General features: G+C 38.1%; 1 protein-coding gene across 1 annotated transcript; it reads right to left on the reverse strand.

The window, feature by feature from the left end:
* Positions 1–18,237: 18,237 nt before the first annotated feature.
* Positions 18,238–23,392, reverse strand: LOC115681524 (beta-galactosidase 13-like). Its single transcript, XM_056308677.1, has 19 exons — positions 23,067–23,392; positions 22,873–22,968; positions 22,670–22,782; positions 22,529–22,595; positions 22,354–22,446; positions 22,105–22,248; positions 21,816–21,910; positions 21,629–21,734; positions 21,404–21,488; positions 21,203–21,321; positions 20,959–21,126; positions 20,635–20,813; positions 20,393–20,502; positions 20,189–20,298; positions 19,999–20,106; positions 19,776–19,880; positions 19,520–19,665; positions 19,091–19,436; positions 18,238–18,659 (listed from the first exon to the last, which is right to left on the reverse strand). Exons 1-19 carry the CDS (start codon positions 23,250–23,252, stop codon positions 18,543–18,545), a joined length of 2,493 nt encoding a protein of 830 aa, XP_056164652.1. The 5' UTR covers positions 23,253–23,392; the 3' UTR covers positions 18,238–18,542.
* Positions 23,393–23,570: the final 178 nt, after the last annotated feature.

Below are 23,570 nucleotides of genomic sequence, written 5' to 3' on the forward strand. Positions count from 1 at the left end.
TGCAATTGACTTGCGAAATCGATCTACTAAGTTATTTGGGTAACTGTATTTCGATATCATAACAAGTGATTTGTATTCAAATGATGAATGGGAGTTGACCATGTCACTTTACAAATCAATTTTGTATATCAATCTTAAAATCTGTGGTATTATCTTTGGATATGATAGCTCATGTGTATTCATGTTTGTTGCTCTTGCAGGTTTCATATTAGTTCCTGAATACGTGTTTCGCAACATCGTTAACAAAGTGATGGACGAAACACGATTTTCTTCTCCCACCTTTAGATCTAAAACTTTTTGCATGTACAAATTTCAACAAGACTTTTCCCCTAGATTGCATATTGACCCAGTAAGCCGATGACAGCTTCATTTGCTCAATTGATCGAATCATTCCTTGTCTTGTACATTCTTTTTTTTTGGGCTAGAAATTCCTTGTCTTGTACTAAAAGACATGTGAACGTTTGTTTAGCGACCATGCAAGACTATATAATATGTTTAATGGAGCGGTTAACAAGGAAAATTAATGATACTTTAGAACCTGAATATGTTATTTTAGTTCGTTAGTTGTGGTGGCTCTTGGCAAAGAAACAAAGTGTTTGGCTCTACTTTCGTGCATATATGTGTTTTGGATCTTATTTCTTACCATGCATGTCACACAGAGAGAGAGAGATTCTAGAAGATGAAAACGAGGGGTTGATGAAAGAAAAGTAAAAAATATATGGTCGTGGTTGTGGCTCACCTTCCACTTTCTGGTTTCTGCTTTTCCCCAACTCCTTTTGGTTCACGTTTAGGCCCCAAGACCCCCCCAGCACAACTGTAAAATTTTTTATTTATGCACAAACAAATCTAAAAGAAAATCCATCTCTAAAAGTAAGGTGAAAACTATGGCCTCGTGTGATGTAAGTAAAGCAAAAAAGTAAGGCCTCGTATATTGTTTCAGTTTTCGGCTAAATTGGAAAAGAGAAAAGACATGAGGTTGGAATTAGGGATTTGAGAAATTAGATCATACCCTTGTATTAGTGTTACAATCATCTGATTGGAATAAAAGCTTGTTATCCGGGGAGCATCTTTCTCCATAATAGTAGAACGTCCAATGTAAAATCTTAAACTAATAGCAAAAGAGTCACAAATACAATGTAGAAAAGTGAGTGAGATAGTTTAAACTCTCTTCTCCTATGTAAGTCGGATTAAAACCAACAAATTGAATTTGATGAACGAGGATGCTTTCACAGATGTGTCAAGAGGATGGTAAGAGTTAAGGATGATGGGGAGAGGTTGTTTTCAAGGGGACAAGCAGAGAGAGAGAGAGAGAGAGAGAGAGAGAGAGAGAGAGAGAGAGAGAGAGAGAGAGAGAGAGAGAGAGAGAGAGAGAGAGAGAGAGAGAGAGAGATTGTTTATCCGTCGAGTTAAAATGAGCCTGAATTTTCACCTACCTTTTCCCTCTTTTCCGAGTGTCCATTTCTCGTCTCAACTTGCCTCGCTGTTTATGATGTTAATTCCTCTTGACAGGTCGCTTCCTTCCTTTTATTTTGCAAAAAGGACCCATCTAAAGCTTATCCATGTATACATATCTTCTTCTTTCCATTACTCCGGTCCTCCAAACGAGGATATTCAAGCTCAATTCACATGTAGGCGACCGAGAAAACCGATAAGTTTAGAAGGTTTTCTTGTCAACTGATCTGAGGGTTCGAAATGAGATGAAGGGTACGCAAAGAGAGATTCAAACCTTTCGCCATGAATAGCTAGGGAAGCGGTATCCTCGCTAAAACCTTTTGCGATATTCACATACGGCGAGTGATTAATTCGCCAAGCGATTCTTGAACAAACTCAGCACGGATGAACTCACATAATTGTTAAATTCGAGAAGCCCCGCATGAGGATCACACGGTCTTATCAACTAGAAACAAGCTGTGCATATGCAAACCGTGCTCACGAGATTTAACACTTTCCGGAGCCTTCATAATACAGTTTAACATTATAGGTCTGTGTACTATAGTATCTGGGCCATTTGGTTCATAACGAATCGAGGTATGTAGTAAGTAGTATACCTATCTCTGACTAAGACTTGTGATATCTTCATCTTCAATCGACAGTTTCAACCATATTAGGTAGATTTACGCTCTTATTTTTCAAATGTCTCCGGCGTTACCATTTCTATAGGTCTCCATAAAAGCCAAAAGTGATGCTTTTAATGGCTCACGTATGTAGATGGGGCTTTGGGTAATTTGGTATGCATGTGCCCATTAGGTGCGGGACAAGACCATGGAACTGTCCCATGAACCCATACCTACTTCTTTCAGTGTCATTTCCATGTGGGACTCTGGTCAGTTTCAATTATGAGAGAAGAAAGAAAGAGAGTGATGTTCCACAAGTGATGACTTTTTAGTTGCATCTTCTTCCATAAAGGGGTTAAAGATAAAAGGAGACATTATCGGGTGCTTGCGATCTCATCGCATCTTAGCCTTTAGATTATGCGACCCCTACATAGAACTCACCAAGTATCAAGCGCTCAGGTACATTAGACTTATATGCACTCTGTTGACACAAAAAACAATAAACTTTTGGTTATTATCGACAAGTGACAAACTAAGTCAATAAACATTTTGTCAGAATAAACGCCAACTCTTTGATAAGATCATCAACGCAGAGTCTTGTATTTTCTCAGTTTCCAATTATTATAGCCGGTACTTGTATTTATCTTTCCTTTAGGTTTAATTGTTCTTGATCCTTGTATTTCACAACTTTTGGTGTAATGTATTTCACTATATATAAATAAATTGTATACTGTTCGTAAAATTCTGCACGTGTCAACGAACGTGTTGAACAAGTAATATAATGATGAGAAGAGTATCGTCCCACAGAGATTGATGATAATAAACCAATTAAATATTAAAAATGGACTAATTCTAAAATTTATCTAACTGATCAAAATATAATTGAGAACAAATAAAAATTGACAATTTTTAAAAACGAAATTTTTTAAACTAAAGGCAGATAATCAATCAGGTAAAATATGTTAGAGCATTCGATTTCACCATAACCACTAGATATGAATTTCGGATCATTATGCATACAAGCACAATATCAAACATGTGATACCGGAATTTCCTAGTCTATTTACTATCCTATCTCTAGGTATAGCAAACCTACTCAGTTTATCAATTCACTATATTTCTATGTGAATTTAAATAAACATAAGCGCATTAAAATCTGTGAATATTCCCGGTTTACAATGAATCTTTTGAACCACCTTATCACCGAAAGCTACACAAATAACATAGTATATTTCTATCCACATTTAATTCATGGTTATATATTATAAGGAGTAATTGCATATTATTACTTCTCAGTCTCAAACATGCACATCGGATCATTCAAGTGGTGGCCAATCACCTAAACGCATTAATCACAATAATATATAACTCACATGAATGAAATTACTTGCAAAGCATAAAAAGCATGAAATTCATATCATCATGGTTAGGCTACATCGTAGCTCTAATAAAGAAAATTAGAACATAATAGAAGAAAAAACAAAAATAGAAATTAAACCAAACATCTTGAATCAAAGAACAAGAATTCTGTCACCACTTTTGTCTTCTCTTCAAAATACTTGAAAAACTCTCAGAACACTGAAAACAAAAACGATCTAAAAAAACTCCATGTTCCCCCAAGTTATCATATTTATATGATAACATCCAAGACTCCTCTCACAAGGCAATTGCTTCTTTTTCGTAAAAAATTAGGGAATAAATCGCAGAATTCCCAATGTGATATCCACCTTCTAACTCTTCTCTGGGTTGCATATTCCTTTCCTTCTTTTTGCCATATTTTCCTTATTTTCTCCATATCTCAATATTCTGCATAAACAAGGAAAAATTAAGTAAATAAAAGGAAATCCAAATATATTCTAACAAATATTGCATTATTTATTGCCTAGAGTAGATAAAATAACTCTATTTTTATAGAGTTATCATATACCAAAAATGATAATGTTTATACATATGAGATTTTTTGTGTAAATGATGCTTGCATATAATTTGGATAGCAATCCGTCGCCAATATAGTGGCTAATGTGAAAAAATGGGTGATAAACTCATATTTGGCAATAAGACTGAGTAGCTAAGAAACTTCTTACCATATATTCCTTTGTGAATGAACCCAACACCTTTGGTGTCTGTGCATTGTGATTGCCAAGCGGCAATAACCGTTATTGCAATGAAAAAAAAAATTTCAATAGTAAAAATAGACACATCCGATTAAGCAATGAAGTTGTAAAGCATTTGCTTCAAGATAGAATTATGTTTGTCGCTTATGTTGAGTCAGAAGTGATTTTGGCCAATCCTCAAACTATACATTGCGGGGAAATAGACTTAAGTCAGTTGAAGAAAATCTATAGTGATGGTAACCCAACCTAGATAATTAGTGATACTATGAATTAGGTTCATATGGGTAATAACAAGTCACTTGTCGATCTAGTGATGCACTATTAAAAATTTTTGTCCCTCCTAAGCTGAGAATAATGCAAGACTGCAATGAAAAAGAGGCTGAGCTTAAGCTCTTAAAGAATTCCATAGCCATTATTAGTAGTCATGGCCACGGTTCGGAACCAGCCGGTTCCGGTTCATAATTTAAAATTTTAAAAAATAAATTATGAAATAAAAAAATAATGAATTATGAAATTATGAAATAATGAATTATTCAATATAAATTGTAATCAACATGTAAATTGTAATCAAATTTGGGGACAAAAAGAGAGAAAGAAGGGGCTTGAATTTAATAAATTATCATTAAGCACCTTACAATTCGTTACAATGATCTATAAAAACAAAGGAGCACAATATATATGCCCTAAAATGACCCCAAAACCTAAGCCTATCCGAACCCCCGCATTCCGTGCACAGGGGTCACATGTCGTCGGATTATACTTCGATTTCTCTAAGCTCACGTGGGCGTGCCCGGTATGAGAAACAAGGGTCTCCGAAATATTTGCCAACTCCAACAATTCTTTTACCCTCAGTCGTTGCTACCCGTTCCGGTAGCGGTACCGGTACCGGTGGTATCTCCGTCGTTAAAGAATTCGGATTCATTATTCCGATCTATTTCTTGATGTCGGTATTGAGCCTTCGTCCAATCATCGACACAAGCTTGAGCCTTGTTGACACCTAAATTTTGGCGTATCATTTAGTGTAATTTGCATAGAAAATTAGGGATTAAATTTTTAACTCCTAAACAAAAATATTTAAATTGCATAAACATATAGTTTAGGTCCATTTAATTTAATTGCATTTTTTGCATCAGATTGGCAGTGGCGAATGAGCTTAAAATTTCATCGAACGAGACTCGGCTCGCTCGGAAGGCAAGGGCCGGGAATTACAAGTCAAACGGGCTCGGTTGTTTTAATTTGAGCTTAATTCAGCCCATTATCCTTAATTAATTCAGCCCATTTAAATTAAATTAAAATCTAAGCCCAAGCCTAAGCCCATTAGGACTAGAGAGCCCATCTAATTGACCTAGATTAGTGTCATATATACATCATTAGGTCAGGATTTTAGGGAGGACTCTCATAATTTTCAGAACACAATTTCTAAGAGCACGAGAGAGAGTTAGAGCGAAAAGAGAGAGAAGGAGCTTGGCTTGATCCTCCACGGTCAAGCCCCCATCCTTTCGCGGCCAGACCTGTGGTTGCACCACCGACAACGACGAAGCAGCCTGGTTGGATCTCATCGCCAAGCTTCAAGCCGCAACGAGCTCCAGACTTGCTGCGACCCCGCGTTGCTGAGCCCCATCGACACTATTGACGTCGCTTCCTTGCTCGACCTAGTAGTTCCTTCTTGCCGTCGGTGACTGTGACCCTCCGCAAGCTTGTCTTCACTAAACCAATCGCTCGGACAAATTCCAACTGCGCGTGGCTGTACCAGAGATCTTTGGACGTTGTGTCCACTGGAGGTTATTGCTAAAATAAAAAAGGAAAGAAATTTTTGCATGCGTGCAGGTGTGCTTCGTGACTGAAGTGGTGAAAAGTCCTGGAGGAGTGCACTTGGATCATTCACGAAGAAAAAGAACACAAGTGGTATAAATCCTGATGTGGTGATTTGGTGCAAAAGTGCTCGGTGGGTGCAGTTAAAGTCCTTAGAATTGAGAAAGTGTTCTGGCATTCATCTTCGTCCAAAATCGGCAACATCAATAAACTCCCAAGGCAACTCATCACCTCGCGTGTTCAACAGTTGCGACACACTCGGTCAAGACTCATCCTCGAGCAGCCATTGGGAGGTTGATCCCCGCGTCTCGAGCGGTACCACCCTCGCTCCTTCTCGGCTGAGAGCATCGCGGGCCACGTCGTGAGCCACCATCGGACATCACCGCCGGTCTACCTGCCGCCGACACCCCGTTCCGATCCGCAAGCCCGATCCGGCACCGAGTTCGAATTTGGGAATTATCTGCAAATTAGGTAATTCAACATTATCCGATATTTTCAGAATATTTAATTTCCTAATATGGGTGTTTGAATATTTCGTGAATATCATGTGGATATTTAGAAATCGGCAAAAGGACATTATAAGTGCCATAATTTGTGTACGGAGATCACTTTGGTGCCATAATTTTTTTTCGGATCACTTTGATGCCAAGTCGGAGGAAAAACGATCACTTAAGTGTCATAAGTTTTTTTTGGATAACTTCAGTGCTAAAATTTTTGAAAAACGATCACATAAGTGATAAAAATTTTTAAAAACGATCATTTAAGTGCTAAAAATTTTGAAAAACGATCACTTAAGTGCCAATCTCCGGCGAGCCTCCGGCGAGCCACGTCAGCTTCAGAAATTAATAAAAAAAATGCCACGTCGGATTTCTGGCGAAAAATTGTGTACGGCACCGGAGTTGGCACTTAAGTGATCATTTTTCAAAAATTTTAGCACTTAAGTGATCGTTTTTCAAAAATTTTAGTACTAAAGTGATCCAAAAAAAACTTATGGCACCAAAGTGAGCGCCGTACACAAGTTATGGCACTTGTAGTGTTCTTTTGCCTTTAGAAATCTTAGGATAATGTTCGATATATCCGCAATATTTTTAAATATTCAAAATTAGGAAAACTTCCTAATTTAGCAACGTATCTGGATGACTATCCGACCTTATCCCTAAGGTTCGATACGCGGCGATACGGAAAATTATTATCCTATCCATAACCACTTGGGTACGATAATGATTTTTATCCGCTTTCCAAATTTGAATAATCGGCTTTCCGTCGATATCTATAACCCTATAGATATGACCGATAGTTTGATTTTTGTGCCTAATCCGAGTTTGAAACAAATATGGCGGATCGCGTGGACGTTTTGAATGTGGTTGCTATCCTTGTTTATTTAATTGCTTTCGTTTTTCAAATAAACAGAAAATTCAAAAAAATATTAATTAGATTTGAATTAGAGTTTTTGCATGTCTAGGAATCCTAAATGTATCTAGAAGATAGAGTAGTTATTTAATTTAAATTAGGACTTGAGATGATCTATTTCCTAGTTTAAATTAAGTAATATTCTAATCTTAATAGATTATTCAGGTTATTCATTATTTCGAATTTTAACAAAAATCCTAAAGAGGAATCATGCTAGGGTAGATTAAGTCATCATAGTTTGCATGTTAATTTAGGCATTTTTATTATTCCGAATTTAAATTGAGAAAATACCAAAAATAATCATTCGTCCTGTCATTAGAAATAGGTCGCGTCGTCGCACGACATATAGTTTGCATGCTAGGTTGCATTAATCGCATGTCATTTTCGCATATCATTGCATATAGGCTAGATTTCATTTAAATAAGTGAAAATCCAAAAAAAGAAATTGAGTGAATTGCTTGTTAATTAGAAATCATATTAGGGTGTCAATGTGATTTTCTAGCTAACAATGCAGATGCTTACGTTGCTTCCAGGTAAGTAATTCTTCTAAACTTGCAATTTATTTAATGCTTTCTGGGTGTTAAATTGGTGGTTTGCGCACTCGCATGAACACCTCACATGTTATTAACTAAGTTGAAATGGATCCAAACTGCCTGCCAAAACATTTTTGAAAAGAAAAGGTACCGAAAGGGCGTTAGACCAGATCTAGCGTAATCAAGTCCCCGGGCTTAGAATCTCTGGTTCGTAGGAATAAAACATATCTCCCTATGTTTTATTTAGGTTTCTAATCAACCTACCATAAATTGATTAGTGGCGGCTCCAAGCATGAAAACTTTTGCATGTTAAAAATTTAAACCCTAAGTTGCGAATTGGTAGGGCTTGGGAGGGCCCGAGTTAGGCTTAGTCTTAACAATCTATTAGCCTGAGAGAAATTTTAGGTCGCGACAAGCCTCCACTGATTCTAGAGCTAATCTTGAACGATGTTCATCCAAAATATTACCTCCGGCACTGAATGCTTGTTCGACCGCAACTGTGGAACAAGGGGTTGCAAAATTTTGTTTTACAATAAGAGAAAGGATTGGGTATTGGCTTGCGTGCCTCTTCCACCAATCCAAAATTAAAAAACCTGTACTACCTTCGGATTTAGTAAACTCAAAGGAAACGGTTAGATAAATCTCTAATTCAGAAATATTTCCTATTACTCCCTTTTGTTTTTTTTGTCTATGTAATAAAAGTTGGAACCCTCTACTAATTTTACCTGTACTCTCACTTTGTGTCTCGGTAGATTGAGAAGATCCAATATCATCTAAATTATATTTAGTATAAAATTCATTATATAATTTTATTACTACGTTTTTAACCTCACTTAGTATGGTTGTAACATTTACTGTATCATAATGTAAACATTGATAATACATATGCAAATAATCACTTAAACCATCTAATTTGCAACGCGGATAAAAAACACAAGCAACTAAATAAATAATGAGAATTTCGCTATAATAATGTAGCAACTTCATTTTCATTGTTACTATAGTATGTTGTAATTCAACATCATTTTCATATTCCTCAAAAACTCCGACAATATTAATACACTCTACTAAAAATAAATGCGTAGTAGGATAATAAACACCGGACAAAGTATAAGTTGCATCATTAAAAACCTTTAAAATATCTAAATTTTTTTTGCAAATACCCCACTCTTGTGGGTATAAATTAATCTGAGGTATATTATTAGAAATGAATGTACATAATAAATCTTTATATTTATAAGATTCACTAAACAAGTGGAAAGTAGAATTCCAACGAGTTGGAACATCTCTTGGAAATCTTTTTGGCTTTTTGTCATTTTCTCTACAAAATCTACCCCATTCTTTCATTTTTTGGAGATGTTTCCACAAAAATTGAATCGCCGTTTTTATTGGTTCAAGAAAAATATCAAGAGTTTTCAAACCATCTTGTACACATAAATTTAAAACATGACAAACACATCTAACGTGAAAAAATTTTCCGCCAAAAGCGGGTTTACAAATATTTTCTAGATCGGCAATTGAAGCGGTATTTGCCACGGCATTATCAAAACCAATTGAAAAAATTTTGTTAAGCAAATAATATTCTTCTAAAATTTACCTAATTATTCTATAAATATTATTTGCCGTATGCTTACCATCGAAAACTTTAAATGCAATAACTCTTTTTTGAATACTTCAATCGTCATCTATCCAATGACATGTTATGCCCATGTAAGAATGAATTTGCCAATGATCACTCCAAATATCACTACCTATATGCACGCATCCATTAAATTGCATAAAAAAGTTTTGTAAATCTTTTTTTCCATTTTTGTAAAGATGTTTAATTACTCGTTTAAGTGAATTTCTAGGAACACGTTTTGCTTGTGGAGCATATGCTTTTTGTACAAATTGATTAAAACCAAATCTTTCTTCAAAATTAAATGATAAATGCTCAACGGAAACAAATTTACCTAATTCTTCTTTATAAGTTTTTTCATTAAAACGAAATAAAGGGGAAGTGTTAGGATTGACGTACCCGGAAATTTGTTGTTGCCTGATATCGATTCCCGCTTGGGTTGGATGTTTGCTCCTAAGATGTCGTTTGAATGTTCCATATCCTTGTCCACTTGTATATTTATATATTTTCCCACAATGTTTACAAATTATATCATACCTTTTTTGACCAATATCAAACCTTTCCATTTTCGTGAAGTGATCCCAAATGTCAGATGTAAGTTCCCGCTCCGCCTCCTTTGTTGTAGATATTTTGGCAGGAGGATGAAGACTTTCTTGCGTCGGGACGCGCTCCACATTGGGAAAAATGTTGATTTCATCATCTTGAAAATCTGCATAATCATGAGGATCAAAAGAATGATGGGATTCCGTCATGATATTCTTACCTTTGCCAGTTGGCACTCGACTTCCACTTGCCATTTTTCGAGTGGATTGAGAGAATTGAGCGGATTGATTGGGAGAATTAAGAGAGAATTGTGTGGATTGAGAAAATTGAGAGAATTTAAGAGAATTTGAGAGAATTTAGAGTATTGAGAAAATTTGAGAGAAGAGAATTTGAGAGTATTGAGAGAATTTGAGAGAATTTATAAGAAAAAAATGAGAAGAAAATTTAGGATAAAAAAGAAGAAGCTAGATAGTTGCAATTTGCAACGGTTATCTTTTTATTTTATTTTTATTTTTTATTTTTGCCCCGTTGCCAAGGCAGCCTGCAAGGCTGCCCTGGCAACAAGCCGCAGTAGGGCCTGCAGACGTGCAGGCCCTGTTGCGGGTTTTTTTTTTTTTTAAAAATTATTTATTTAAATTTTTAAATTTTTTTTTTGGAACCGGAACCTGGCCCGTAGGCCACGGGCCGGTTCCGGTTCTGAACCGCGGGCCCGGTCAACGGGCTGGGCCCGGGTTTGACTTGGCCGGTTCAGGGCCGAAACCGGCCCGTGGCCATGACTAATTATTAGTAGTGCATTAAATTGCAAAATACACTTAATGGAATCACCTGTATAAGTGTGGAGTGGTGCCGCTCCTATGAAAATTATCGGTAATAATCTCTATAGCATTTATGAATAAATTAAGCAGATGCATAGCCTGTTAGCACAAATCGCGTTGAAAAACAAAATTTGTGGGAGTGTAATGTGATTGGTGAAAATTATAATTCACAAAAAGAAATTCTTGGTTCATAGAAGATTCAAATTTTACCATTAATTTCGTGAATTATATTTCATTCTTTCTAGATTTGGTTCATAGCCTAACATGCATCAATTCCGACGCATTACTGTCCAATAACCCAACAATATTCTATTTTTTCTTTTCAAAACCTATGTGGGGGATTGTTGGATATTCCAACAGTTTTGAAATATTTTTGAAAGTAACGGCTTTGATAAAAGTTATGAATGCCATGAAAACCATCATTTTGTAACAACTGCATAACGGCTTCGTAACGGTCTTGTAACGGTTTTATAACAAGGGCAAAAGCAATCAAAGAGCCTAAACGATGCCCATTGTGACAATGTGAACCGTTAAAAATCTGTCTACATGGAAGCCAGAAAGCAAATAATATTGACATGGCACCCACATGGCTTAAGTGAAATAAAAGAGACATTGTTTTGGTTGAAAATCATCTAACGAAACCTTGACAGAGGGTAAATGTGTCACATAGGTACAAGTTTAGGGTTTTTTTATGTCACAAGAATACGTTAAGGGTAAATATATCACAACGGGTATAGTTTGGGGTTTTTATATTGCATAAAAAAGTTAAGGGTGAATGTGTATTAGTGGGCATAGTTTGGGGTTTTTTATGGCTTTTTCCCTTATAACGACTTTGTAACGTTTGATTTATTTCTTTATAAACCCTTAATTATTTTATAACAGCTTTGTAACGGTCATCTTTTTAATAATTACCAATTGATTTATAATAGTTTCTTGAAGGTTCTCTCTTTTGTTTGAATGTAAAATTAAACTTCGAACCGCAATCAAGATACACCAGATTAAAAAGAGAATTTGCCTTTGATTCTCATATCTTTCCTTTCTTTACTAAATTATACAAATAATGTTGTTCCCATTCCTTCTATTATCGGTGCAGAATAAAGAAGAATGTCTGTTATATCTTAGGATGACAACCACTAGAGTCTATTGCACTGAGTTTCATACTCCGAGGGGCAGAATTATCCTTAATCTCACTAATCATCCAAATTATATTGTGGTTTCTTTTCATTGTCCAATCACTCTTAAGGAATTCACTCGTGCTTTTACATGAACGAAGCTATTGATGGCAAAGGCAGAGGCAACACTTCGAGTTAATCGACCATAGAATCTAATAGTCTTGTCTTTGAGATGATTGCAAGCGAACCATCGATAGGCCTGTCAAATGGGTGAATCGGGTTGAAAATCGTCTGACCTTCCAACCTAAACTAACCCATTTTTATGCAATATAATTTTGGCGATCCATACCAAAACTGACCCGTTCCCAGTCTATATTTGACCCAACCTTGGCTCCTTTTTTGGAAATTTTCTCCTTAAATTGTGGCCTCTGAATAATGGACTCCATATACCATCTTGCCGAGTCGGTGAGGAAGCTTGGGTGCCTAGGTTGGGTCGTGAGCTAGGACTTCATGTGGCTTATTAGTAACGTGAAGACATGGGTGAGTGCCTCGCTGACAGCGAAGAATACATACATTGATGGGTTTAGGCTGGAAACAGGTCCATTCGTCTTAACCCATATTGACATATTTATATTTGTACTGACCTGTATTCAACCTAACCTGTACCAATCGTCTCAACTCCTTCACTAGATGCGTTAATGTTAGGTTTTGTAAGGCTAAATTCAATTATAGTTTTTTAGTCGATGAAATTGGCATTTGCTTCATATTTTTGAAATAGAAAATTATATCTGAATTTTTTTTAACATTATAAGAAAGAAATTTCCCGATTTTCACCACGATGGTGTCTTCTTCAAATAAAAATTGGTTTGCCACGATGTTGTCTTCTTCAAATATGTTAAGTACACCACTTAAAATATTTTTAAGAAAGAAACTTAAAATGTTTTTAAAACCAATTTCTTAAAGTATTTTATAAAATCAGGGCATTAACGATGACAAAGTATATTAGAAAATCTGACTCATAACTTCTCAAAATTAAGTCCACCATGAAGAAAATCAAAAGAGATGATAACCCAACCTATGTGATTGAGGATTTCATGAATTAGGTTCATATGAGTAATAATAACTCACTTGTTGATCTAGTATTGCACTATTATAAATTTCTGTCCCTCCTAAGGTGAGAACAGTGGAAGACTGCAATGAAAAGGCTAAGCTAAGCTATTAAGGAATTCCATAGTCATTATTAGTGGTGTATTAAACTGCGGAATACACTTGATGGAATTACCTATATAAGTGTGGAGTGAGACCGCTCCTATGAGAATTATTAGCAATAATCTCTAGATCATTTATGAATAAACCAAGCACGCACATGGTCTATTAGCACAGAAGTGTGTTGAACAACAAAATTTGTGGGAGTGTAATGTGATTGGTCAAAATTATAATTCACAAAAAGAAATTCTTGTTCATAGAAGTGTCAAACTTCACCAATGATTTCGTGAATTCTAGGTCTGCTTCATAGCCTAACAAGCACTAGTTCTGATGCATTGCTCTCCAATAACCCAACATTATTCTATTTTTTCTTTCCAAAACCTATGTGGGGGATTGATGGATATTTCTAACAGTTTTGAAATATTTTTGAAAGTAACGTCTTTGATAGAAGTTATGACCACTATGAAAGCCATCATTTTGTAACTTTTGTAACGGCTTTATAATGGAGGCAAAAGCCAAAAAATCCTAAACGATGCCCACCGTGACATATTTACCCTAAATTTTTTTGTGACACAAAAAATCCCAAACTTAAACATGGGCAAAAGGACACTATAAGTGCCATAACCTGTGTACGGAGATCACTTTGGTGCCATAACTTTTTTTCGGATCACTTTGGTGCCAAGTCGGAGGAAAAACGATCACTTAAGTGTCATAAGTTTTTTTTGGATTACTTCAGTGCTAAAATTTTTGAAAAACGATCACTTAAGTGCTAAAATTTTTTAAAAACGATCATTTAAGTGCTAAAATTTTTTAAAAACGATCACTTAAGTGCCAATTTCCGGCGAGCCACGTCAGCTTAAAAAATTAATAAAAAAAATGCCACGTCGGATTTCCGGCGAAAAATTGTGTACGGCACCGGAGATGGCACTTAAGTGATCGTTTTTCAAAAATTTTAGCACTTAAGTGATCGTTTTTCAAAAATTTTAGCACTAAAGTGATCCAAAAAAAACTTATGGCATCAAAGTGAGCGCCGTACACAAATTATGGCACTTGTAGTATTCTTTTGCCCTTAAACATGTATGGCACATTTACTTTCCATCAAATTCAGTTAATAAAAATCATTAAAAATTTATCTACATGGACGTCGGAAATCAAATAGTGTTAACATGACGCTCATATGACTTAAGTGAAATAAAAATGGCATTGTTTTGGCTGAAAATCGTTTGACAGAACCTTGACGGAGGGTAAATATGTCACGTATGTACAAGTTTGGGGTTTTTTTATGTCACAAGAAAAAATTTAGGGTAGATATGTCACAGTGGACATAGTTTGGGGTTTTTTATGTTACAAAAAGAATGTTCAGATTAAATGTATAACAATTGGCATAGTTTGGAATTTTTTGTGGCTTTTTCCCTTATAACAGCTTAGTAACGTTTGATTTATTTCTTCATAAACCCTCAATTATTTTATAACGGCTTTATAACTGTCCTCATTTTAATAATTACCAATTGATTTATAATGGTTTCTTAATGGCTCTCTCTTTCGTTTGAATGTAAAATTAAACTTCAAACTGCAATCAAGATACATCAAATTAAAAAGAGAATTTTCTTTTCATTCTCATATATTTTCTTTCTTTGCTGGGTTATATATATAACGCTGTTACTGTTCCTTTTATTATTCGGTGCGGAATAAAGAAGAGGGTCTGTTGTATTTTTGGAGAATAGCTACTGGAGCCCAGTGCACTAAGTTTTGTACTTTAAGGGGTGAAATTATCCTTAACGACGGTGCTTACTCTTAGACAATTTGATCCAAATCTCACAAATCATACAAATCAAATTGTGGTTTCATTTTCATTGTCCAATCACTCTTAAGGAATTCACTCGTGCTTTTACATGAAAGAAACAATCAATGGCAAAGGTAAAGGCAACACTTCGAGTTAATCGACCATAGAATCTAATAGTCTTGCCTTTGAGATGACCCCAAGCGACCATCGATAGGCTTGTTAAACGAGTGGATTGGGTTGAAAACCGTTCGACCTAAACTTAACCATTTTTATGCAATATAATTATGTCAATCCATACCAAAACTAACCTGGTCCCAATCTATACCTGACTCAGCCCATGCTCCTTTGTTTGGAAATTTTCTCCTTAAATTATGGCCTTTGAAGAATGGACTCTATATATCGTCTTGTCGAGTCAGTGAGGAAGCTTGGGTGCTCAGATCAGGTCGTGAGCTAGGACTTCGCGTGGCTTACGAGTAACGTGAAGACATGAGTAGATGGCTCGCTGACAGGCAAGAATACATGCATGGATGGGTTTAGGCTGGAAACAAGTCCATTCGTCTTAACCCATATCGACCTATTTATATTTGTACTGACCTGTATTCAACCTAACCCGTTAAAACCCTTACAAATCATCTCAACTCCTTCACTAGATGTGTTTATGTTAAGTTTTGTAAGACTAAATTTAATTATAGTTGTTCTAATTGATCAAAGGGTTAATACCATAAAAAACACTAAATTGGTATACCTGTGACAAATATACTTTAAACTAATTTTTTGACCACAAAAAACCCCAAACAGATACACCTGTGACAAATTTACCCAAAACTAATTTTTTGACCACCAAAAACCTAAAATTGGAACATCTGTGATAAATATACCTCAAAATAATTTTTTGATTGCAAAAAACCCCAAACTGGTACATTTGTGACAAATTTACCCTTCGTTAGTTTCCATTAAACTGGATTAATACCACGAAAAATCACAAACTGGTCACTTGTGATAAACGGAGGGTAAAATCCTAAACTGGTACACCCGTCAACTGTCACGTGTCATCCAACTCGGCAATTAGAAAATAAAATTTAACAGAAACTAATAAAGGGTAAAATTGTTACAAATGTATTTGGGGTTTTTGGTAATTAAAAAATTAATTTGGGGTAATTTTGTCACAGGTGTACCGGTTTGGGATTTTTTATGGTCAAAAAATTAGTTTTGGGTAAATTTATCACATGTGTACCAATTTGGGGTTTTTTGTGATGTTAACCAGTTGATGAAATTGGCATTTGCTTCGTATTTTTGAAATAAAAAATTATCTGAAATTTTTTTATTAACATTATAAGAAAGAAATTGCCCGATTTTCACCACGATGGTGTCTTCTTCAAATGAAAATTGGTTTGCCACAATGTTTTCTTCTTAAAATATGTTAAGTACACCACTTAAATTATTTTTAAGAAATAAACTTAAAATGTTTTTTAAACCAATCTCTTAAAGTATTTTCTAAAATCATGGCATTAACGATGACAAAGTATATCAGAAAATCTGCCTCATAACCTCTAAAAATTAAGTCCACCATGATTTCGTCTTCTTCCTTTGTTTTCGGTCAAAATCGTCACTTGGCCTCTTCCTTTCTTTTCATACTTTTCGACTTTATAATTTCGCTGCTTTTTACAGAAATGGGTTAGATAATTGATCTAGTTCATACGGACTCTAGCCCAAATTCAGGTGGGCTTTCTTTTCTTTAACCATTCAGAAATTAAAAATTTTGGAAAACTTAGGCTCCGTTCGTTTGGCGGAAAATATTCTTCTTTTGGAAAATATTTTCCCGGAAGTCATTTTCCTGAAAAATGTTTTCCTGGAACACAATTTTCTGGTGTGCGGTTAAAATCTGAAAAAGTTTCGGAAAATATTTTTTGGTGTTCGTCGACCGCCGATCCGGAGGCGTCTGCGGCGGCGATCGGGCAACCGCGGCGGCGGGCCGGCGGCGGGCGGCGGCGACGGGCGGCGATCGGCAATCGGCGGCGGCGGTCATTGCGGCGGGCAAAGAATCGACGGCGGACTAACGACCGACGGCCGACGGCGGCCGACGATCGACGGTCAACGGTGGCCGACGACCGACGGCGGACCGGCGACCGACGACGGCTGCGGCGGCGATCGGGCGATCGGGCGGCGTCGGGACCGAGGCGGCGGTGGACTGGCGACCAACAAAGGCGATCGGGTAACGGCCGACGATCGACGGTGGATCGGCGACCAGCTGGCGGCGACGGGCGGCGGTCGGTTATCGACGACCGACGGCCGGGCGATCGGCGACGGGCGGCGGTCGGCGACCGGCGGTGGCCGCAGAATCGACGACCGACAGCAATGACCACCGCGGCGCTCTACAATTGATGGTGATCAAGACAGCGGCGGGCGACGATCGACGGTGACCGGCGACCGACGACCGGTGGCGGCGATTGGCAAGGGCGAACGGCGACGGCGGCGGTCGCAGCAGCCGGCGGCGGCGGCCGGTGGTGGTGACCGGCGGCCGACGGCAGGGACCGGCGATCAACTTCCTCTCCCACGGAAAATATTTTTCCTCCCATGGGCAATTTTGCCTTCACTTTGGGGGAAAATGATTTCCTCTTTGGAAAATGATTTCCTCTTTTCACAAAGAGAAAATCATTTTCCCCCAAAGTAAAGGCAAAATTTCCCATGGGAGGGAAAATGTTTTCCGTGGGAAGTTATTTTCCGCTCCCCGAACACTGGAAAATCCGGAAAATATTTTCCTGGAAAACATTTTCCGCCAAACGAACGAAGCCTATATATTACCCGACCCATTAAAAATGAGTTAAAAGGTGAATTTACAATTTAAATCGCCACCTTTAACAACCCATTACTAGGCGGCAAGAACTCAGGGTATCCTGTAATTCACAATAAAATCGGATCTTGAGAAGATAGAGCATAGGACTTTTGGAAATTCAATCGGATCTTGCTATGTATTTCACGTCCTTGTAAATTCGTTTTCATTGGGCTAAGTTGTCGATTCTGGGTGAAGCATTTATAGTTTCAAGGCATCATAAACTTAAAGAAAGAGATATGTTTGCGGAGATCAAAGATGAGTGCATGAGCACAAATGCTGAATCAAGAACCCCATGAAGCGTATTGGTTTTCAATGGATCGATGAGAAGTCGAATAATAGATGTGAAAGCGCAATGGAGAAATTGTAGTCTTGACAATGACAGGAAAAGAATAGGGAGAAAGGTAGGACAAGAAGAAATGGCAAATTAAAATTGATGAGAAGCAAAATTAAGGCGACAAAAACGCGGTCTATACAGCTATGTGAGAGAAGTACTCAAACTTCTGGCCTTGAAAGATCAACGATGACTCTGTGAAGTCCACTGGACGTCTAAGTTGAGCGGAAGCAAAACAGGATAAGGCGAATGGCGCAGCATCCGATTTCAAGAACTCGTTGCCCTTTTCAGATAGCCACTAGAATCAAGGCCTTGAACCGATTGTTAAGCTGATCTCGACCCATTTTCCTCGCTGATCTTCTCTCGTGCTTCTGAGGGCTAGCTGCACGTTGCCTGGATGGCTAACGTCTTCATGATGTCGGGACACCCGTCGTTGTTCTTGTCAAAGAGAGATCTGTCAATGGGAACTTGGCAACTGGTTTTTCCCAGGCAATACTATTCAAAGAAAACCAAAGCACCCTGTTAGATCGGTGAAGTGTGTCTCCCTGTAAAACTTATGATTTTGCCTCATTGAACCACATTTTGCAGTCTTGAACACACCAAGGCTTTCAGCTAAATATGATATTGATGATTATGTTCCCGGCAAAGTACTAATACAAATGATATCGATTTCTTCCAACAGAATGGTTTAGTGTTTAATATTGGCATCATCTGCTAAATGAGTAAGCCAGTTCGATCAATAAATTTATCAGCAGTTAGATTTCGAATGGTATAATGTTTTACCAAACCTTGATTCTAATGTACCAAACCTTGATTCTAATGAACCAAACAATGTTTTCCGAAACTAATGTAAGGAAACTCAACTTCAATGAGAAAGTCCATAGCATTGTTCTTAATATTCAAAAATTGGTGGGTGCGAGTCATACCTGTTCAACCACCTTTTTGGAAATGGAAGAAGTGCATTTTCCAAGTGAAAAGGTTCCGCAGCTACCGTACGGATCGCCAAAGCTTGCAAACTCAATAGCGATGATCTTCTTGTGGTTTGAGCACTTTAAGTTAGCCGTCGGCTTCGCGGCATTCGCAACGGGTCTGATGTGGCTGTTCTTTCTTGCCCACGACTTCACGTTGGGTGGATGGTTTTCAGAAATGAAGCTACAGATAGTATCTCTGTCCACAGTGAGGATCTCAATTGACTGAGGATTGCCTCCTTCTTCATCCAACACGACCAAGAGATTGTCACTTGGTTTAATGAAGGACCTTGGAATATGGTACCTGGTAACAAGCAAATTTAGGAAGCTCATATATCTCTTCGCTTGTGAGTTAGCTAAGGAGGCGGTGCACCAGTAAATGCTTACTCTGATTGAGATGGTTGCAAAAGAGGAGTAAGGTAAGAATTCCAGAAGCGGCCAATGCTTTTGCCGTTGACCCAGATCATTCCCTTGCCCAAGCCAGGAAGTCGGATAGCAATGGGACCGTTTCCTTCGGGAGCATGGAAGTATGTCTGCAATCAAGATGATGTGGTTATGTGCATTGTTCTTGACTCATCTAATTGATTGATTAACACTATCATGTTAGATTTCCAGGTGATGTCTCTGAAATAAATTCGCATACCTTGTACCAAGTAAGAGCACGGCCGACTCCGTTTGCCTTTTTCCATTGTACCCGGTGCGATCCTGCTTGTGTGTATGCACGAACCTTTTCCCCGTCCAAGCCAACCTTCAATTTTTCCAATTTAATCACAATGATCATTTATGTCTTGATTCCATTTTCCTCCCTATCTCATCCAAAAGATAATTCTTTCATCGTAAGATCGGTTTAGAAGTTTCTTCAGTACCTGATGCCCCCAGCCATTCAGTGTTAAATCAAGTGTGCCGGTGTTCAAACCAAGGATTGTCACCAAACGAGGCCCAGCAAATCTGTGCTCCATGTATGCTCCACTATCCTGTGTCAACCAAAGAAGATATATTGATGCCAATTCTCAGATGCTTTAAACTACAATGCTACAAAAGATGCTAGGTTCTCACAGGTAATCCAACTGTCATGCCCAACAAAGATATGTAATTGGTCCCTGGCTTCAAGTGTACAGGTTTTTGAAAGACGAAGCTCTTCTCAACGTGGTTTCCATGGGCCGTTCCTGAGAACCATTACAGTATTTCACAATAAGTCAATAATGACCAAGACAAACCTAGCCACTAAGAATTTAACTACTCATCTTTCTGATTACTTACCGATGTATTCGCCATTTACAAATGCGAGCACAGCATGGCCAAGACTTGCTACCCTTAGAACTGGGACGATATCTTTACGCATTGGTAGATCACGTGGGCTTACCTCAATACTGAGGTCACAATTACATGAATGTGTCACTTTTCTAGAGTGTATTAGAGTTGGAGATGCATTTAAGTAGAGTATTTTCTCAGACATCCATCATATGATCTTCAAGAGGCTAAGATGCTCAAGAACAGCATACCTTGTCGTAAACCATGCATAGTCTGTGGTGTCTTTTGTCAATCCGTAGTGCTCAGCCGGTACCTTAGAATCAACTGGTACTTTGGCTGTGTCTGGGATGGCTTCTTGGGACATCTCCCACTTAAGGTTGTCTATAACCTTTGATCTGCGGTAGTTCCTTGCATTATGCTGTGATACAATCTAATTTTTGCAACAGAAAAATTTCCATTAAGCATTTTAGGATTACAAATGCAACCTAGAAGATCAGAACAAGCTAACTCATGAGCTTTAGTCAAATATAGGGATACACTGATTACTAGTAATGTGAAGAAAGAGGCAACATTACCGATTGTGTATTGTAAACTAGAGTCTTGCAATCAGGGAGGATGCTAATGGAATGAGGAGGCAAATAGTAACTTTCACCCCTGAACTCGGCGACTTGTGCCGTTTTGGTGTCGTTATTAGTCAAGAAAGCGGCGCAAACTTTGGTCCCTGGGATCTCATAAGTTCGGGCCTGCATAGAATAATTGTCCAAGTTAGTAGCCATGTTCTTCCTTCTTCATCTTCTAAAACTAGAGTTTCATAAGTACCTCAACGTCTGCTCCAAGGCGTTGTACGCTTGGGTTACCCCACAACAATGGCTTCCTACATAATCCCAAAGCCTTGTGCAAGTCCCTGAGATGGCCCCATTTGGGTTCCCTCTGCAAACCTAAATAAAATTAAGGGTTATTACGAAAGAAGCTTAGTCTATGACCATAGAGAAATATTTCTTTTTTTTTGGGTATTCGTACCATATTCATCAAGAGGAGCTTCATCATAGTAGCGGGTGGTTGTGAAAACGGCACTAGTTCTGCCGAAATTTGTTCCACCATGATACTGCAAATATAGTTTGAGTAAATTATTGCAGGCATGAATGCTATCAAAGCAAAGCGATTAACTACTGATAATATGTCTTGACCAAAAAAAAAAAAAAACTACTGATAATATGTTGTAAGGAAGTTCAAACATCCTCATACCATGTAATAGTTGGTTAAAGTCCCGTTCTTAGCAAAGAAACGTGCAACAGAGAAAGCAATATCTTCTGCTGATCTTTGGGATGGTGGATCTCCAAATACTCGATACCTGCAATCATTCATCATAGTTGAGAAAAGGGGGCATGTTAGCATCAGCGTAAAGTAAAATCTTTGAAACATCGATACTTACTGAGCAGTCCAGTTCTCTGTCCAGAGAGTTGGCTTGTTCGGGCTGTTTGGGCCGGTGAAAGTGTCACCACAGTGCCTTCCGTTGCATGTATTAATCTGATATACACGTCCACTTTATGAACAACATAGAAGTGTAGCATACAATAATGTTTTCCTCTACCAGTAGGAGCCAACGTGTTTCTGTAAAAATATGGCTTATCCATTTTACCCAACTGCCATGGAATTTCTAGGTTTCATTCATTCTTGAAAGATCGTTTTTGTCAAAATAAAGGAATATATCATCTACATACCACTGGACCGGGAGCATCCTTTTGCTTGCACATGATCCATGGAACTCCAATATTAAGACCAAGAGCCATGTTTCCTGCCCATTGGACATACCGGGTTCCTAGCTCTTTATAAGCGAGTTGAATATGATTGTACTCGTTTTCAATCTGTATAACCAAATATAAATATCAGACGATTATGGAAACAAGAAAGAGCAGAAAATTCATATAGAGCTCTAGGGAGGACAGTTCATGCTACTGTTGGAAACATACCTGAGCCAGAATGATGGGACCTCCTTGGGAAGCAAACAATTTCTCTTCCTTCATCATGTCTATGATTTTCCTAACATACCTTTCCATGTGGTACTGAAAGATGAAAGATCCGATCAGATGAGTGAACCAGTAAGATTCACAAAAAGGTAAATTCAGGCTTGGAGCAATAGATTACCTTGAACGGTGCATTGTCTGATCGGAATGTGATGTCCGGAACCTCCCTCAACCAATATGGAAGTCCTCTAAATAAGATTGAAGTATCGATGAGATTTGTGCTTGAGAGAGAGAGAGAGAGAGAGAGAGAGCAGAATTGTACCCGTGATTCCATTCGGCCTGAATGAATGGCCCAACTCTAAGGGTGACGTACATGCCATGCTCCCCGATCATCTTGATGAATTTTACCAGATCATTGTTTCCTTCGAAATTGAACTGCAGAATAAATATGGATATGATTGCTTAAAATTCAATCGGCGACATGATTTCATGGAATTCAGTTAGTGTAACTTCCGGTCCAATCACCTGGCCTTGAACGGGTTCGTGAACATTCCAGAACACGTATGTCTGGATCACATTCAATCCTCCATGCTTCGCCTTGCTAATAAGGTCAGGCCACATCTACATCCCGATTAAAAAAGAAATAAAAAGAAAATCCATTAAACTCGGCAAGGGATATACTTCAAACAAAAGACGAGTTTGATTTCGAAAGGGGTTACATCGGGGGTGCTCCGAGGGTAATGGATGGATCCCGAGAAGAGCAGCTCTCTCTTGCCATTGATGATCAGTGACCTCCCGTCATAAGTCACTCCCTGCAACTTGTTCCCGCCGTCCTCAGCGACTGCCAACAACACCAATGCGGAGAGAAGCACAACCGTCAGCAATTGGCCCGCCCTTGCTGACATTGTTCTGACGAGAGCCAGCAAAACCGAGCTTTCTCTCGGTTGGAAGTACGTAGAAGCTCGGAGAAGAAGATCAGCGATGCGGAGCGTATTTGAAACCTCTTCCTTGCCGAGGAGGAGGTGCCAACAGCTGCTTTTCGGCAAACGCATGAGGGCAATAATATGAGAGGATGGATTCAGGAGAGTGTCGACGGTTGAGAGGAAAGCTCGGAGGCTAAATTGGTCGTTGTTGGTCGTTGTACAGATCTTCTTTCGACTTGTTTTTTTTTGGACATCTCTCTCTCTTCTCTGTCCCTTCAATGGAAGATTAGAAGGTCTGAA

The sequence above is a fragment of the Syzygium oleosum genome, unplaced genomic scaffold, assembly GCF_021117445.2.
Source record: "Syzygium oleosum isolate NSW1041296 unplaced genomic scaffold, Sole_v2.1 Sole_v2.02, whole genome shotgun sequence".
NCBI classification, from domain to species: domain Eukaryota; kingdom Viridiplantae; phylum Streptophyta; class Magnoliopsida; order Myrtales; family Myrtaceae; genus Syzygium; species Syzygium oleosum.